Source organism: Microcebus murinus, chromosome 10 (assembly GCF_040939455.1).
Source record: "Microcebus murinus isolate Inina chromosome 10, M.murinus_Inina_mat1.0, whole genome shotgun sequence".
In the NCBI taxonomy this organism is placed as follows: domain Eukaryota; kingdom Metazoa; phylum Chordata; class Mammalia; order Primates; family Cheirogaleidae; genus Microcebus; species Microcebus murinus.
In genome coordinates this window covers 21,820,524-21,838,248 of record NC_134113.1, presented here as the reverse complement: position 1 = coordinate 21,838,248, position 17,725 = coordinate 21,820,524, and the positions used below count along the sequence as shown (strand labels likewise).

Below are 17,725 nucleotides of genomic sequence, written 5' to 3'. Positions count from 1 at the left end.
CTTTTATCTCTTGCCATGAATATCTTCTCCTGGACAGCTCTATCTGTACTGTGAAACAATATATAGCTAACATTCAAATGAAAACACCAAGATTTTATTTAGTATTAAAGAATCCATTTGTCATTTGTCCAGCAATTGAACTGAACAAATTTATTTTAGGCGGCCCACTGTACTTGTCACTGGAAAAGCTCAGCATCTAGTTCAGGGGATGTCAAACAGACCTCAAATTGTGTGCAAACGCCACTCTGCTGAAAGTGGCTGCCTGAAGTGCCTGTGTTAAGAAAGATTCTGAGCCTGTGTCTGAGCTCAGGGGGAAAGAGGGCCAGGCTAGGGATGATGTCAGCTGGCGAGGGGAGCAGGAGGGGAAGAGGCGGCAATGAGCCACCCACTGCCATGCCTGGCCTGGCCCATACGAGGAACAGCTACAATACAATGTCAACAAACTCAATAAGAGGGAGTTGAACCAAATGCTTCCAGAGTAGTAGATGGGGAGAGTCTCACTGTGCATGACAGAGTGGGGCACATCTTCATTCATTCATTCAAGACGCACTGATTGCCTGCTAGGGGTGACTGAGCTGGCTCTTAAAGGATGAATGGGAATGTTCAGGTGGCAAAAGAGGACAGAAGAGGCTGTTTTAGCAGCAGAACCAATACACACATGTAGATCTAGAAATGAGAAGTAATATGGTGGGTTTGGGTAACTGGTGGGAGATGAGGGTGGTTCAGCAGGTTTGGAAGATGGTAACTGACTCTACCAGGTTAGGACCGATCAGAAGCTTTTAAATAGGGAGTCACACAATCAGATAGGTGTTACAGAAAGGTAGTCCTGGTGGCTGCATGGAGGATGGACTGGAACAGCCAGGGCTGGATGCAGGCAGGCAGAAAGCTGTTGTGCAAATGCAAAGGTGAGACCCTGAGCACCTGAGCTGAAGCAGAGGCATCGGGGAAAGGAGGAGCCTCACTGCTAGTGAGGGTCTGTTGACTGACCTGCTGTGGAAGATGAATGGGTGATGGAAGGGGGATGTCATCGATGAAGAAGCCATTAACTAAGATCAGGAATACTGGAGGGGAACATGTTTTTTGCAAAGACATAATGGAAATGCTTTTGCATGTGCTCAGTTTGATAAGCAGGTAGAAATATCCAGTAGGAAATTAGAAATGAGAATCAGATCTGGAAATCTATCCACCTAGAGGGGTGGCCGAGGAGATGGGAGCAGAAGAGCTGGCTCAGATGGTGAACAAGAGGAGGGCTGAGGACCACACCTGCAGGGAAGAGGAATTCTTAAGGGATGGGGTGGAAACGGTGGCAACAGAGGAACCAGAAATGGAGCTGGAAGATGCCCACAGCACAGTATCACAGAAGTCGAGGAGGAGATGGCTCAGAAGGCAGGACAGTGCCCGATGCCACGAGGACTACAAATGTCTCACTCACTGTGCCTACCCCAGTGGCTGGCACACACAAGAGTTGCTACTTGTATTGGGTTTACTGGGTGAAATTCCTGGCTTTAGCAAGATTTTATTAAGAGGAGCTGCAGGAACGTGGTGGCAGCAGATGAGAGAACGCAGTGAGTTGTGCGAAGAACCCCAGGGAAAGGGAGCTGGGGCAGTGGGCAGGTCAGGACATGAGCTGTTGGGCTGACACGAAGGCATCGGGGGTGATTCCTGCCAGGACACAAAGATTCCACATCAGATGCTCAGCCATGCAGAACAAAGAAAAGAAAAGATAAACGATGGTAACTTCTTCTTTTGTGGGTCCCAAGAATCCCTGCTGTCCTAACTCAAGGCAGTGCTGGGGTGCCAAGGATGCAGGCTGTACGCAGGCCTCTAGGAATGGCAGCACTGGGGGGGTCCTAACTCGAGGCAGCGCTGGGGTGCCAAGGATGCAGGCTGTATGCAGGCCTCTAGGAATGGCAGCACTGGGGGGGAGCAATGGGGACACGTCCCAATCTGGAGCCCAAACTGCGCTCCTGTCCCCACTCAGTTCCTTGATAAGAAGATGATGGGTCCTGGCCAGCCTCGGAGTTCAAAAGGAGGGTGGGAGGTCTGCAAGGTGAAGCTCCTCTTTGAAAGCATTTATACTCTGCAAGAGGTAAGAATCTAACCTCTTTCCAGGGGATTTTCTGACAATGTACTTTGACAGAGCTTTCAAGGAGGTCTTTTCATGCATAATTTTAATGAAAAATGAAAGTGCATAAAGGAAGGCAAATATACTGAGTCTTCAGGGAGTCTAATTGGGGAGGCAAGAAATCCAGGAAGTGCCCACTTCATTTCATGAAGGCTTTACAGACAGTGCACTATGAGCGTGGGGCTTCGGTCCAGTCACAGGCAGGGTCCCACCTCCCCTACCTTTCTCCAGTGTTGTGACTACCATGTTCTTCTCCTTACCAGGGACGAAGGCGCCTACTCTGAGCATCCCTGCTTGAGTGACAGGGCACGTACTCTCGGGCAGCGTTGGTTTCTGTGAACTGTCTGTAAGCTTTGCTGGGCGTCTCTGTAATGAATACTCCCATATGCTTGTATTAAAAATTCAAGCCTTATTTATTTGTATACACAGAATTCTCTTCTTCAGGGCTACTTTTCCAGTAAAATGCTCAGGGTAGAACCTTATGTTATGGTTTGCTTTTACTAGTTATGTTATGTTTACTAATCATGTTATGTTATGGTTTACTAGTTGCTTTTCCCTATGCCATCATGCTGCTCTTTGTGGAATTTCTGAGGTTTCTCAGAGTCCTCAAATTTCCTCCCTTTCCACGCTGCCCTTACAGAAGAGACTACTTTATAAGGGAGAACTCTGAGTGCCTAAGCAGCTGAATACTCGTGGGTAATGCACCAAATTCACTTAACCTTTATAGCATCTTGCTCTCCTGTGAAAAACATTATAGTAATATTCAACTATATTTTGTTCACAGTTTCTCAAATAAGGATTATTCTTTTATTCTTCCAAGAGAAACAATATTTAGTTGTATAGAGATGTTACATTTCAGAAACCTAAAAATGCAAGTTTTTTTTTTTTTTTTTTTTTGAGACAGAGTCTCACTCTGTTGCCCAGGCTAGAGTGAGTGCCATGGCATCAGCCTAGCTCACAGCAACCTCAATCTCCTGGGCTCAAGTGATCCTCCTGCCTCAGCCTCCCGAGTAGCTGGGAATACAGGCATACACCACCATGCCCGGCTAATTTTTTTTTTTCTATATATATTAGCTGGCCAATTAATTTCTTTCTATTTATAGTAGAGACGGGGTCTCGCTCTTGCTCAGGCTGGTTTCAAACTCCTGACCTCGAGCAATCCACCCGCCTTGGCCTCCCAGAGTGCTAGGATTACAGGCGTGAACCACCACGCCCAGCCCAAAATGCAAGGTTTTAATCTTAAATTCGAAGGCAGCCTTACATTTAGCAATTTGGGTTTATGTTATCTATAACCATTAAACAGTTCAGGGATCATAATTTCATATCTGGAGGTGGCCACCTGAAATATTGTTCTCTCTTTTTTTATTAGTGCTGTGACTTGGATGAAACATTGTTCTTAATAAGTCACTGAATGCTTGTAGAGCATTTTTATAGAGAAAGGATTTTAAAATTCACCAAGAAAAACAAATAATCATCTTGTCCCTTCCCCTTTTTAGTTATAAATTATGAACTGCTTGGTATCAAGTCAGAAATCATCGTTGGTGTTTATTATGGCCTTAAAAGCACGTCCTGAAAAGAAGCAGTGTCTCAGTGCTGGCTGCAGAATGAACGGGATGCAAATAGCCTTTTCAGAGTGCACGGACTCTCTGATCTACGAGCATGACCTCCCCGAGCATGAGTGAGAGCAGAGAGGTTTACGACAGGGAGCACTTCAGTTGTGAGATGTAACGTTGGTTTGAATCTGGAGCGAAGTTTATGTTCCTAGTAAGAATCATTTGCGCCCCATCAACAGCGACAGGGAAGAGAGTGAGGCAGGCGCCCGTGGGGAGAAGGTCACCAGCCCGTCATTCTCACCATCCCCTGATCATTTCCACTGTGCCTGAAGCCCAGGCTGGGGAAGGGATTTCCGGACGGTCTACTGCAACTGACTTATATTTTTAACCTACACACAGCTACCCTGAGAGTGCTTTCTAGTTAGATACTCAGTACTGACTCATAACTATTAATTTTGCCATATAATATTTTCCTTAGCTTCAAAGCTTAATTATTATATTCCATTTCAGTAAGTAAATTAAAATAGGATCAAGCAATTATGTTTGGTAGCCCTAAGTGACTTTCAAATGATTAAAAAAAATACACAAAGCAAGCATTATTGTGGTGATTTTGTATGCAGGGAAACTAGCTAGGTTGCAGGGATTTTAAGAGAGAAAAAGCAGAATATGAATCACCACTTTGAAATGAACTCTCACCCTTTGAAACTCATTTTAAGGTCACTTTTTTTGGGGAAAGGCTTCCTTGCCTTCCAGGCTGATGAGATGGCTTTCCTCTTGTCCCCTCCTCTGTCACTCTTCCCATCCACTGTGCCAAGGTCTCAGGTGGTCTGCTTTCCTCACTGCCCGGGGAGTTCTTTGAGGACTGCCACACCTTTCCTGATCCGTCTCCCTGGTGATGACTGGCATGTGGTCTTACACTGAAATTTACGAAATTGCCATTTCGTAAAAGTCAGCCATGAGTAAATAGCAGCAGTCTCATGGAATTCAATCTAATGGCTGCTGAAATCCACGATTGTCAAAGGAACGAGCCAGCGAATTAATGCACGCTGGTATAAAGCTGGCGTTATAAAGATGAGCCACAGTGACAGCCTCACAACACCCTGAGAACTCAGCCAACTTTTCAGGGAGCCCTGGTACCCACAGAGAGCACCGAGGCCTTGGGAAGCTTGGAGGGGCACCACAGATGTGATTAGAGGGTCACCAAGAGATTCCAAGGGGATTGGGGGAAGAAAACTTCAAAGATCCTGTGAGCTTCCAGCTTCAAGGAGACAAGGGTTAGGTCTTCATTTCTGCACCAGCAAACTGGCTCAAATTGCAAGCATGAGGAAGGAAAGGCTTCTTGAGAGGGCAGAAAGATGACTCGGGGCAGCAGGAAAGTTTCTTCCTCTGGACATCTTTAAAAATAGTTTGGGTTCTCATCTGTCACTGCTGACTTAGGAGCAAGTCTCCTTTGGCTGGGAAATGAGGCTAAATGACCTCTCAAGGGCTTTTCTGGTCATAGGATCTCTGGCACCAAAGCCAAGGGAATACAGAACCTAACTCAAACCCTTCGACAAGGACAGGCGGTGGGCAGGTGGCCATTCAAAGCACAGCGCCAGTAACTCACTCTCGCAGGCTGGAGTCAGCCGCAGCACAGAGCGGTGCCCTCTGTTTCTACATGTTGCTGATGCTGCGTGTCTGGGGGCCACATTTTGAGAGCTACTGTTCCAAAAATGTGGTCGATCAGTTTGATTGAAAGTCACTGTCAGAACCGTTCTCTGCTGCTATGCATGTAAACTCGGTTGTGCTGCATCCTACATTAATTCAGAAAGAAGCTAGTTTATCAAAGCGCACTGTTCTCCATTTGACAAGTGATTTCCAAAAAATCCTTAGTTAGCATTTCGCTACAGCTCTCGGTCTTGAGAGCAATTACTGAGAATTATTTAATTCTTCCCTGGTTTCTTAGGGACTGTGAAAGTATAAAACACTCTTCACATAAAATAAAGAGTTCAGGTCATAAAGACAGATTGGAGAGTTACATCCAGAATAGATGTTGATAAGATAGAGTTGATAAGATCAGGCGTCAATGCTGAAGATGTAGGGTTTCTCATAAAAATCCCCCAATTCTCCCTCAACTACTAGCACATTCCAGACATTAAGCACAAGTCTCTGAGAGATGAGACACACAAACATCAAAATACGCTCGTGCACTGTTTCTGGGAGTATCAATGAAACTAGTTTTCTGGAAGGCAACTTGGCAATAATTACCCAAAGTTTTATAGTATGTATGCCCTCTGACCCAGCCATTCCACATTTAGTGGCTCATTCTAAGGAAATAATAAAACCAATTGCAAAAGATTTCGGTAAATGATGTGACTCATAGTATTGGTTAAAATTTGAAAAAAAATGGACACGGCCTAATGATCAACAAGGGGAACTGGTTAAATAAATTTGGTTAAACTGTTGTTGTTGATCAACTACCACATATAATATTGGAGACAAATATTTATTGGAAAAATATTTCAAAATTTATTACTGTGCTTAAAATAGATTATGAAACATCAAGTATGGAATATTTCCCTTTCTTAGTAGAAAAGTAATGCCTGTGAATGCATAAAGCATCAGTCTGGAGGATTACACAAGAGCAAGATAGTAACAGGGAGGTATTTAGCACTTCTGCGTGGTAAAATGACAGTTGTTTTATTTCTCTTTTCTGTATCTCTATTTTAAAAGTAGGTAACAATAACTGTGTATTGCTTTTATAATAAGAAAGAAAATAAAGTTTAAAACATTTTTTTATTTTAGGTAAGAAAGCCAATTGTTAATGTGTTAAAAAAAAAAAAAACATTGAATGTTTGAATCTATCACTTGTAAGTGCAACCTGAGGGTTTTTCTGATGTGTGTGTGGTCATCCTAATTTATGAGGGGACCCGCTGATGAGCTCCTGCCTCGAGGAGGAGGGAGAAGTAGGTAGTGCAGCAAATAAGGGCACAGGAAGGTATGTTTGGATTCCTGGCTTAGTTCCATCCTTTCCTGGCTGTGTGGCAAGGATCTTAACCTCTCTCTGCCTTAGTTACCTCATCTGTAAAATGGGGATAGTAATATAGCATCTACTTTGTAGAGCTGTTGTGAGAATTACACAAGATAATTTAGTGCCTACTATGTAGTAAACATCAACACGTTTTAGCTGTTACTGCTATTCTGAGGAGGGATGCTCAGAAAAAAGAAAAGATACTCTTCATACTTCAACCAAGGCACAGATTATTATTTGGAAATCTGTATATTTGAAAACTCATACTTTAGAAGTGCGTTCAGATTGAAAGTTCACAAATCATACAAGTTAAGGGAAATAGATTCAATGAGAACTATGATGAAACTACCTAGACCTTTTGGGAAATAAAGGTTCCAAAACTTAAATATACTAGATTTGCTTATTCTTGACTTAAGAATAATCTTAAAATATTTCCTTTCTTACCTCAGAAAGGCAGATTTCCACCTTATCCTAGTTGAAAACACATATTTCTTTTTCTTTTTTTGAGGGGGGTATTATTTGGTTTTTAAAAATTTTAACTGACATAACAATTGTACATATTTAAGGGGTACAATGTGATGTTTTCATACATCCTATATACATTGTATAATGATACATCAGGATAATTAGCATATCCATCACCTCAAACATTTATCATTTCTTTATAGTCAGAACATGCAAAATCCTCTTCTAGCTATTCTGAAATATACAATACAGTATTGTTAACTATAGGCATCCTATGGCACACTAGGATACTGGAACTTATTCCTCCTACTTGTAACTTAGTACCCATTGACCAGTCTCTCCCTACTCCCTCCTCTCCCCAACCCTTCCCTGTCTCCGGTAACTATTTTATTCTCTACTCATATAATATCAACTTTTTTTTTTTTTTTTTTTTTGAGACAGAGTCTCGCTTTGTTGTCCAGGCTAGAGTGAGTGCCGTGGCGTCAGCCTAGCTCACAGCAACCTCAAACTCCTGGGCTCCAGTGATCCTTCTGCCTCAGCCTCCCGCGTAGCTGGGACTACAGGCATGCGCCACTATGCCCGGCTAATTTTTTATATATATATCAGTTGGCCAATTAATTTCTTTCTATTTATAGTAGAGACGGGGTCTCGCTCTTGCTCAGGCTGGTTTTGAACTCCTGACCTTGAGCAATCCGCCTGCCTCGGCCTCCCAAGAGCTAGGATTACAGGCGTGAGCCACAGCGCCCGGCATAATATCAACTTTTAAAATTACATATATGAGTAAGATCATGCAGCATTTGGCTTTCTGTGTCTGGCTTTTTTTTCACTTAACAATATCTTCCAGGTTCATCCATGTTTTCACAAATAAGAGGATTTAATTTATTTTATGGCTGAATAATGTGCCATTGTATGTATATACACACCATATTTTTTAAATCCATTTATCCCTTGATGGACACTTAGGTTAATTCTATATCTTGGCTACTGTGAATAGTGCTGCATTAAACATGAGCGTGCAGATATCTCTTTGACATACTAATGTCATTTTCTTTGTGTGTGTGTGTATATATATATATATATTCAGCAGTGGGATTGCTGGATCATATGATAGTTCTATTTTTTAATTTTTTGAGGAACCTCCATACTGTTTTCCACAATGGCTGTACTAATTCACATTCCCACCAACAGCATACAAAGCTTCCCTTTTCTCTATATCCTTGCCAATGCTTGTTATCTTTTGTCTTTTTGATAATAGCCATTCTAAATGGAGTAAAGTGATATTTCATTGTGATTTTGATTTGCTTGTCCTTGATGATTAGTAATGCCGAGTATTTTTTCATATATATGTTGGTCATCTGTAGTCTTTTTTGGAGAAATGTCTATTCAGGCCCTTTTCCTATTTTTTTAATTGGATTATTTGTCAGTTCAAAATGGATTAAAGACTTACATGTAAGACCTGAAGCTATGAAACTAGTAGAGAAAAACATACAGGAAACACTCCGTGACATTGGACTAGTCAAGAATTTCTTAGATATGACTCCAAAAGCACAGGCAACAAAAGCAAAAATAGACAACGGGATTACATCCAACTAAAAAGCTTCTGCACAGCAAAGGAAACAATCAACAGAGTGAAGAGACAACCTACAGAATGGGAGAAAATATTTGCAAACTATATATCTGACAAGAGTTAATATCCAGACTACATAAGGAACTCAAACAACTCAATAGTAAAAACACAAATAATCCAATTTTTCTTTTTTTTTTAAAGTAATTTCTTTAAGCATAAATACCTTTGAGCATGAATAATACTGCCAACTATGGGATTAGAGGAGGTAGGATTGCAGAGAGTACTGAATTGAATATAATGGCTTATGTCTTACAGTAGCAGATGTTTTCTAATGGTATATTTAATTAGGGAAGTGATGGAGTACTGTGTATTAGTGATAATTAAACCCTGGGGCAAAATTCAGGGCTGGGAGCTAGGGTGTGTGTAAGCCCAGGGAGGCAAAATTGAATAGAAGAACGTCATCTGGCCAGAGCATGTCCTTCACTTCACCAAACACTGTATGTCTTGGAATCTTCAAAGTGGGAGTTATTCCTATCACAATAACAACATCAACTACCAACAAACAAATAAATAAACCCACCGAAAAGTCAAGACAACATATTTATTACTTTGTAAAATTCAGTTCTGTGGACATATTATTTAAAAGAGACAACTCTTAATCATTTTAGGAACAAATTATAAAACTGCAAAATTATATATACCATCTCTATCTACACTTCCTTCCTTCATTTTTTTCCCCCTTTTGGCAATGGCCTTTAAAAACTGGAAATAAAAGTATAGGATTCCTAAGGCTTTAGATACTCTCTTAACATATTGTATACATAGAAGACCAGGATAATGAGCAGGACACCAGCTTTGTTGTTGGGGAAAAACAAATGAAATAATCCAAGGCAAATATATCCACGAATTTACTCATTTTTCAAACATTTGGAGGAAAAGGCCAACATATTTTAGCTATTACTGACCTAGGCACTTTACATGCTCTATTTTTATTAACCATCACAACCTTATAAGATATTATAGCTCCTATAGAGCAGGTGCTGGGGATACAGTACACATAGTTGCTGTAATTCAAGGCAGGGTATGAGTGACCAAATGTTTACACAGTATGATGTAAGGTAGGTTAGAAAGAAGGTTCCAGGATGTAAGGGGTGCAGGAGTATCATATTCAAGATCCCACAGCTAATGCATCCCCCCTCAGGAATCATTTCAGAAACGAAGACTGTCTCTGAGCACAGATTTAATTCCTGGTAGGGAAAACCTAATCAGTAACATATAAGGCAGCACTAAATGAATATGTTCAGATTAGATAGATGTCTCTTACAATTCTTCACGCATTACTAATATATGTCTTTAGGTTTTAATTTTAAATAGAAATGTCCATAAAGCTGTCACAGTAAAGGAAATTAGCAGCTAAGCTATACTATCAAGGAGCAAAGGAATTCATAGAAATCATTCTACCTAAAAGTATGCTTCCATATCAAAACTAATTTCAGGATTTTATTACAGACAACTCCAAAAGATAAGGCACAAAATTGAAACTTTACTTTATAAAAAAAATTATCAGGGTTTAATGCAAATTCCTATTGACTCTTCTTCACTAAGTGCAATTCAGAAGATAATATTAGGAGGGGAATTATTTAGGGTTTAGATCCAGGGGAAAAAATTCTTAAGATGAAAAATCTTAAGGTGGCATACAAATGTTTATAGTTAGAGCATCTCTCTTCATAATTGCCAAAAATGGGGAAGCAACCAAGATGTCCTTCAATAGGTGAATGGATACATAAACTGTGGCACATCCAGACAATGGAATAGTATTCAGCACTAAAAAGAAATGAGCTATCAAGCCATGAAAAGACATGGAAGAACCTCAAGTGCATATTGCTAAGTAAAGATGTCAGTCTGAAAAGTCTACATATTATATGATTCCAACTATATGATGTTCTGAAAAGGGCACAACTATAGAGGCAATAAAAAGATCAGTGGTTGCTAGGGTTGAGAGGGATGGGGGGGAGAAGGTAGAGCACATGGGTTTTTTAGGGCATGTATGATGGTAACGGTGGACACGTGACTTTATGCATTTGTCAAACACTGTCCCACACAAAGAATCTGCTCTAATGTAAACCACAGACTTTAGTTAATAAAAATGTCTCAATATTGGTTCATAATTATGACAAAGGGACCACACTAATGTGAGATATTAATAAGGGAAACTGTGAGGTGGTTGTGGTAGAGGGAGTGTATAAGGAACTCTGTAATTTGTGCTCAACTTTTCTGTAAGCCTGAAACTGCTCAAAAAAATAAATAAATAAACGATTATAGGGGAGTAAAGAAACTATTCTGTGTGATACTATATTGGTGGATACAGGTCATTACTAATTTGACCAAACCCACACAACGTACACCACCAGTGTGAAGTCAAATGTCACCTGTGGACTCTGGGTGACAATGTGTCCATGTGGGTTCATCAGTGGTTACAACTGCCCCACTCTGGGGGGGATACTGGTACTGAGGGGGACTCTGTGGGGGTAGAATAAGGTATACAGGACATCTCTGTACCCTCTGCTCAATTTTTCTGCTCTAAAAAAAGTCTACTAAAATAAAGTCTATTATTAAAAGAAAAATCTTAACACAGTTAGAAGTGGGAAAATCTGGTGAACCTGAGCAAACCAAGAGAGAAATGATTTCATAGTGCAGAATGAAGTGAATTAAATTATCACCTAACATATGGTATTATGGCATATTTTTAGTTGAAATAATGTGTGTATTTAATAAAACATGAGAAAATTAGCATACAATTATCTTTATTTCAGAACTGGAGAGGACCTCAGATGAATGAACAGGATTGGATAAACTTAGAAATGAACCAGTTGTGACTACCGAACACTCCACATGTTTCTCAGGAGGGAAAACTGTGTTTGATTTCTGCTGGGGCGAAAGTCAATGTGTTAAAATAAGTGCTCTGGAAAAAACATTTTATAGTTGCTAAGGATGCAATAAAAACTCTTTTTAAATTTTAGTTTAACACATTGGAATGCATCCCAAATTACTATACCTGAATAGTATCTGTACCATAATGGTTTAATTTAGCCAATACTAATCTTATAGACACATTGAAGGTCCCTAAAGTTATTCCTTAGAAACATAAATGACCCACCTTGGAAGCTATTTTAAAACCCAGGACAATAAGTGTTCTCACAGACATATTAGAGAGGTGGTCCAGCCTGGGGATTCACAGGGTGGGTGGTGGAGTAGACTTTTGGGGTTCAAGTCCTGGCTCCATACCAGCTTCTTGTGTGACCAAGTTACACAAATATTAAACAAATATTCCACTGTCTGGATGTACCACAGTTTATGTATCCATTCACCTATTGAAGGACAACTTGGTTGCTTCCTCGTTTTGGCAATTATGAAGAGAGATGTTCTAAATATAAACATTTGTATGCCATCTTAAGATTTTTCATCTTAAGATTTTTTCCCCTGGACCTAAACTCTAATTTGTGTGGCCTTTGTTTACCCATGTGAAGTGGGGACAATAGCAATACCTACTTCATGGATTGAGTGAACTAATGCACATAAAATTTTAATTGTGGCTAAAATGCATACTCTTGAACTGAAAATTTCTTTTCTTCAATTAAAAGAGAAAACTAGGTAATGTTTTAATCTTCAATACTCTGGCCTATTAATATTACTACTATATGTCAACTTTTAAGGTCATTTGTGTCCTAAGGTTTTATCCATGGGGAGACTTGATTATACTGGGACTTTTAAAGGCTGAAATGCCACCAGGTTGAAAACAGAGAAAACAGCAACCTTGGGCTCAAACTGAAAATTAACTGCAAGTTGAGATCCACACCACCTTTAGTTGGTGAAAGTTCTAATTCACAATATAATAGCCTCAGATAACAGATCAAACCTGCACTTCTGGTTTTGAAAGGCTCTGGTGAATGCAGTGAATGCAGCTTTAGCTATTGTATGGTGGACCAAGATTTATTTAATCAAGATGGGAAATAAGGGTTTATGATAGTCTAAGAAGCAATAACATTTCTATTTTCATGTAAACTACTTAAACACCAAGGGCAGCAAACCAGAAAAATGCCCCCCAAAACAGAAGAATGGATTCTAAATATATGTTTTTTTTCCCTGTTTCATTATAAGCAACAGACGAGTATTTAACTAAATTATTCTCTACTGAGACTATTAAAATGGCTTTTCTATTGCTATCTGGATGTAATTTCAGATCCACTCAATTTCGAGAAATTGACTGAAATTCAAATCACAGATCTGCTGTATTTCAAATGGTGCTACATGCACTATGCAACATTTATGCTGATTACAACACTGAAGTAGCTGGACTCAGGTAATTTAGTTAATAGTATTAAACCAGAGATGCCAAATTAATTTCTTAGATAATAATATGTACACAATTATTATGAGGCTTGATGATTAAAAATGTTCCCATTTTCTTCTTGTTCATTGGTGATGCAAGTTAGGTCAGATAAATATTTAGAAAACAAAATTCCCAGAATTATAAAACCAGGAAGAACTCTAAAGTGTATCTCTAGTCCAATGTTCTCATTTTCTAGGTAAGAAAACAGAAGCTCAGGAGAAGCAGGGGAATGCAGCAGTTAAAATCTTGGGCTTTGGAGCCAGACAGAGCTGAGTTCCAGTCCCACATTGGCAAATTATTCCCTCTGTGACCTTGGGTAAGTTATTTAACCTCTCTAAGCCTCAGTTTCTTCATCTGTAAAATGGGGATAATAATTGTACTAGGGTGCATTGTCATTACTCAGCAAATGTTAGCAGCTATCATTTTATTATTTTGAATAAAAATGACTCAAGGCAAATAAGCAGCAGCAGAACTAGAACTTACAATGTGTTTCTGACACATTGTCAGGGCATTTTTCATCTAAAGACAGTGCCTAGGATAAAAACTCACTGATACTGACAATTGAAGAACTGTATAACTCTCCATCAAATAGACTCAGTATTTTTGCTAGTGAATTGTTCAAAATATTAAATTAGCGATTACATACCGAGGTTTCAAATGCATGCAGATTCACACATATTTAGCTTTCCATAAGCAATGGATATTTCATGTTTACCTCTATAACTCTTAATAGCACAATTACATGCTTTTAAATATTTTATACCAAAAGCTGCTTGTATAAAAAAAAATGATGAGACATACAGGCCACAAATAAAAGTTAGGGTTCACTTGCTAATGATTTGACTTTGGTTAGTTGCTATTATACATTGAATAAGTATGATATTCTTTATTTGTACTATCAGTCAGATATCAGCACATCCTCTGTACATCTGTTAGGGAGGAAGCGAGAATAAGGGACACAAAAGGAAAATCTCAAGTGAATCTACACTAGGAGTGACATTTGCCCTGGCGAAAATAGACTATTAGGAATCCAGTAGCCATCTAATCACAGACATTGGGATTGCCATTTTTTGTCAACATTTGTTCTTAAATGGTTCATTCCACTCAGAGTTAGTTGAATGTTTTTCTTATATTTTGAAAAACTGAATAATCAAGAAGTCTCATAAAGAATATTATTAGCCTTGTATAATATGCTCCCAATACTTCTGCTTTTGACAATTTTTAGTTAATTAGTGGTTTTTCAGTAAATTTTCTCAGACTGTCATGTGAGTACTTAAAACATTTTTCTGGTAATAAACCAAAGATCATTTTTCTCCTAATCTGGAGAATGATTAATATCTATAAATATAATTAATTTTAAATCTTTAAAAATAATTAAGAGCAAATGTACTGTGGTATAAATATAGCAAATATACATTAAGTCAAACTACAATGAGAAAAGCTCAAGCACAAACATGCACAAAGTCAAAACACCTTTTTATGTAACACCAATGTGATTCAGCAGACCAACAGATGAAGAAAATAGTAATTTGAAAGGTGGCAATTTGTATCCATACCCAGTATTTAGTATTTCAGCTACTAGAAATAAAATAGTTTGGCAAACTTACCCGCATTTTTGCACAAGCATCTTGGGTTGATTCTGTTCCCCTAAGCTCTTTTATCAGCATAGAACCTAAATACTAAAATACAAAAAAGAAAAAAAAAAATCAATGATTTATGAAAAAGAGAGTATGAGTAATGATTTTAAAACAAACTGTGGAAGTATTACTTGCTAGGTTTCCTGGCTGTAAGTTGTTGCATAACTTTTGAAAACTAACAGTAACTAATCCTAACAAATAAATGCATTCATAGGGAGAATGCAGCAGAATTAACCATAAGTTCTGGGGGCTGTAATTGCTCTTTATAATCAAACTGCAGCATCTTCTAAAGATGCCATCTTTCAAATCATATTTAACTGCAAAATGGGGGCATCTAAAAATGTTTTCCCCTTTTTTGAGGCAGCAATGTCTGCAAAAATAAATCACACTACTATCTATGTAATTACAGGGTTGTATGAGACAGCTGAGAAGCTAAGCAACATGTCCCCCATTTGGGCTTATTCTGCTGCATAGGTAATTAACGTTAGGCTGTTCTTAGGCGGAGATGCAGTTTTGGACCATTTTCATTCACAGCTGCGTGCCCTATGGTTGATCCACCTGAGAAGGGGATGGGAGGGTGCAGGGAGGGAAAGTGTCATTCTCAGTTGTTTCTCAGGGGAGAGAGCTGAGTCCCTGGTGCAAAGTGACACTTGGAGAGTCGGATGGAGACCAAAGAAGGATGAGAAAGTCTCCTCCCAGGAATTACCCACCACTTTGTTGTTAGATGGGATCCAGTACTGTACCACCCTGCTACAAAACACCGCTCACGCTCCAGCTTCCGGCCGGGGGCGAATGTCTGTTTTGCCTTTCTGTCAATTGACTCCTCTTCAACCTTTTGAAGCTTTAATAGGGTTCCTTCGCTTTGCCATTTTTACCCCCTCCCTAATTTCCCTTCTATAAAAAAAAGCTCTATACGTCTTTTTAAAAGTGAATTAAAAAATAATTATTTTAGAAGAGATTTGAAGGACAGTCCCTGACATGACTGGCAAACATCCTGGGACTTGCAGAAGTGGCGGTGGGCATCACCGGTCTCAGCCCAGGGAAGGCCTGCAGAGCTCGTGCACCCAAAGGCACAACAGCACAGGCGTGGTCGGGGGCCTTGAGAAAGGCATGTTAGAAAGGCTCAGGGATTTGGGGGTTGAGTTTTAGAGGAAGAAAGCATTTCAACCCTACAGTTTTGGGGCAATAGTATTGAAATAAATCCAATGCTGCAAAATAAGGAAACAGTAAAAGAGGGGCTGAAAGCACAAAATAAAAAAAAAAAATTTAAAAAAGCCTATGTGCTATGAGATGACCACAAGGCCCACATCTTAATCAAATTAAGGTGACACTTAATTATCGTTCAGTGAAATCCTTATCTTTTAAGTTATCAGGAAAGTTCCCCCTAATTGAGACATTTCTTTTCAAGAGAGGCAGTTTCAATGAGTTGCTGGGGGTTCAGCCACTTTTTCTGCTGTAGTCATGACAACCACCACCTGACCCAAAGCCTACAGTAGACTTTGAACATTCACCTGTTCATATTATTCACAATTCTCACCTAAGTATAACGATTCGCTCTCCCCTAGTAAACAACCAAAAATGCAAACCGGGATAATCGTACTGATGACAATGAAAAGAATCTGGTATTTATATCAAGTGGTAGACCCAGTGTTTTGAGACCTGATGTTTGGTGAGTGGAGATGTATATAATGTGCTCATTTACCCTCATTTCCATTTTAAGATCGTGCTTTATCTCACGTCTTTTAAAACACACAACTATATAAGAATAAGGCAAAACAGACCTTAAGCTTATACGATTAAAAGCTTTTTAAAGCTCTAGTTATTTGAACTTGCTCTTGGAAGGAAAGGGAAAGTGGGGGGGGGAACACTTTAGGAATTTCAGTGAAGTACATTTTGGTATATTTTCAATATAAACGTAAAGAAACCCCAAACACAAGCTCTATCCCCACTGGTACTCAAATACTGAATTCAGGGTAACTTACAAAAGCTTTGTAATCACACGACTGGAAGATGAGCTTTTCGGGGTGATGCTGCCAGTACTGTACTGGAGTTGAGGCTGTGGCTTCATTTGGAGGTCGCAAGGTAATAGAAGGCTCTCCCCAGTCCCCTGTCTGAAAATGACATTTATTCTAGAGGCAATATGAGCAGTAAGCCAAGTTCATTCCCTGTATCTACCCTGAGTTCACCCTATACATGTGTGCTGTAACTGTGCAAATGCATTTGAGTGTATTTTATATATATAAATACTTTTATGGGTTATTATGTTTTCACATGTATTAGCATCAGATTTCCCAAAGCCGAGTTAATTTTTGAGGTGTGAAGTTTAATTATTCCATGCTTAGAATGATACCCTAAGCTAGGTAATTTTAAAATAAAACATGAAGTTATTAGCGAATGATTTACTAATTCGTAATTTCCTGTTACGACAAAGAACACACAATCTTTAAAATAATTTTTTAAAACTTGACTGGAATTTTTAGTTTGAATTGCTTTTACATTCAGAATACATAGTTCTATAAATTTCAGTTTCCAAAAGTGACATGTAGCATGTACTCTGCATAATTTAAATCTCAGGGAAAATGGTGCTGTAAGCATGATACTAAACAAAATTTGTGAAGAAAAATTTACTAATGGGTGACAACTAGTTTTTCTCATCTGAATTATTCAATTGTATTGATTCAATGCCACTGTGACTGTCTTGGATGTATTCAGCTGCCTTCCTCAGAAAACCTAAAACATCGATGAAGACTAAACATTTGAATGCCAAGTTTGATGTGCGTATGCTTGTAGTTGAGAATTCTGACTCATAAACACAAGCACATTTACATATGATCGCGTATCATATATATTTCCATGACACAGATCTAAAACAGAAGGACATCCCATCATTTATCACTTCCCATGAGGTTAGCCTCGACTTGTTTTATGACTATGAAGTGTGAGTGTCTATAAAGTCAAAGGCCTGTGTCAGCAGGTCT

General features: G+C 39.2%; 1 protein-coding gene across 20 annotated transcripts in view; it reads right to left on the bottom strand.

Moving 5' to 3' along the window:
- ANKS1B (ankyrin repeat and sterile alpha motif domain containing 1B) overlaps positions 1-17,725 on the bottom strand; it is a 1,022,908-nt gene that overhangs the window by 40,610 nt on the left and 964,573 nt on the right. For all 20 annotated transcript variants that reach the window (XM_012787601.3, XM_020287904.2, XM_012787602.3 and 17 more), the window contains 2 exons: positions 16,730-16,858; positions 14,718-14,789 (listed from right to left, as the gene is read on the bottom strand). In XM_012787601.3, coding sequence (XP_012643055.1) covers positions 14,718-14,789; positions 16,730-16,858 — 201 coding nt within the window. The remainder of the gene's footprint in view (positions 1-14,717; positions 14,790-16,729; positions 16,859-17,725) is intronic.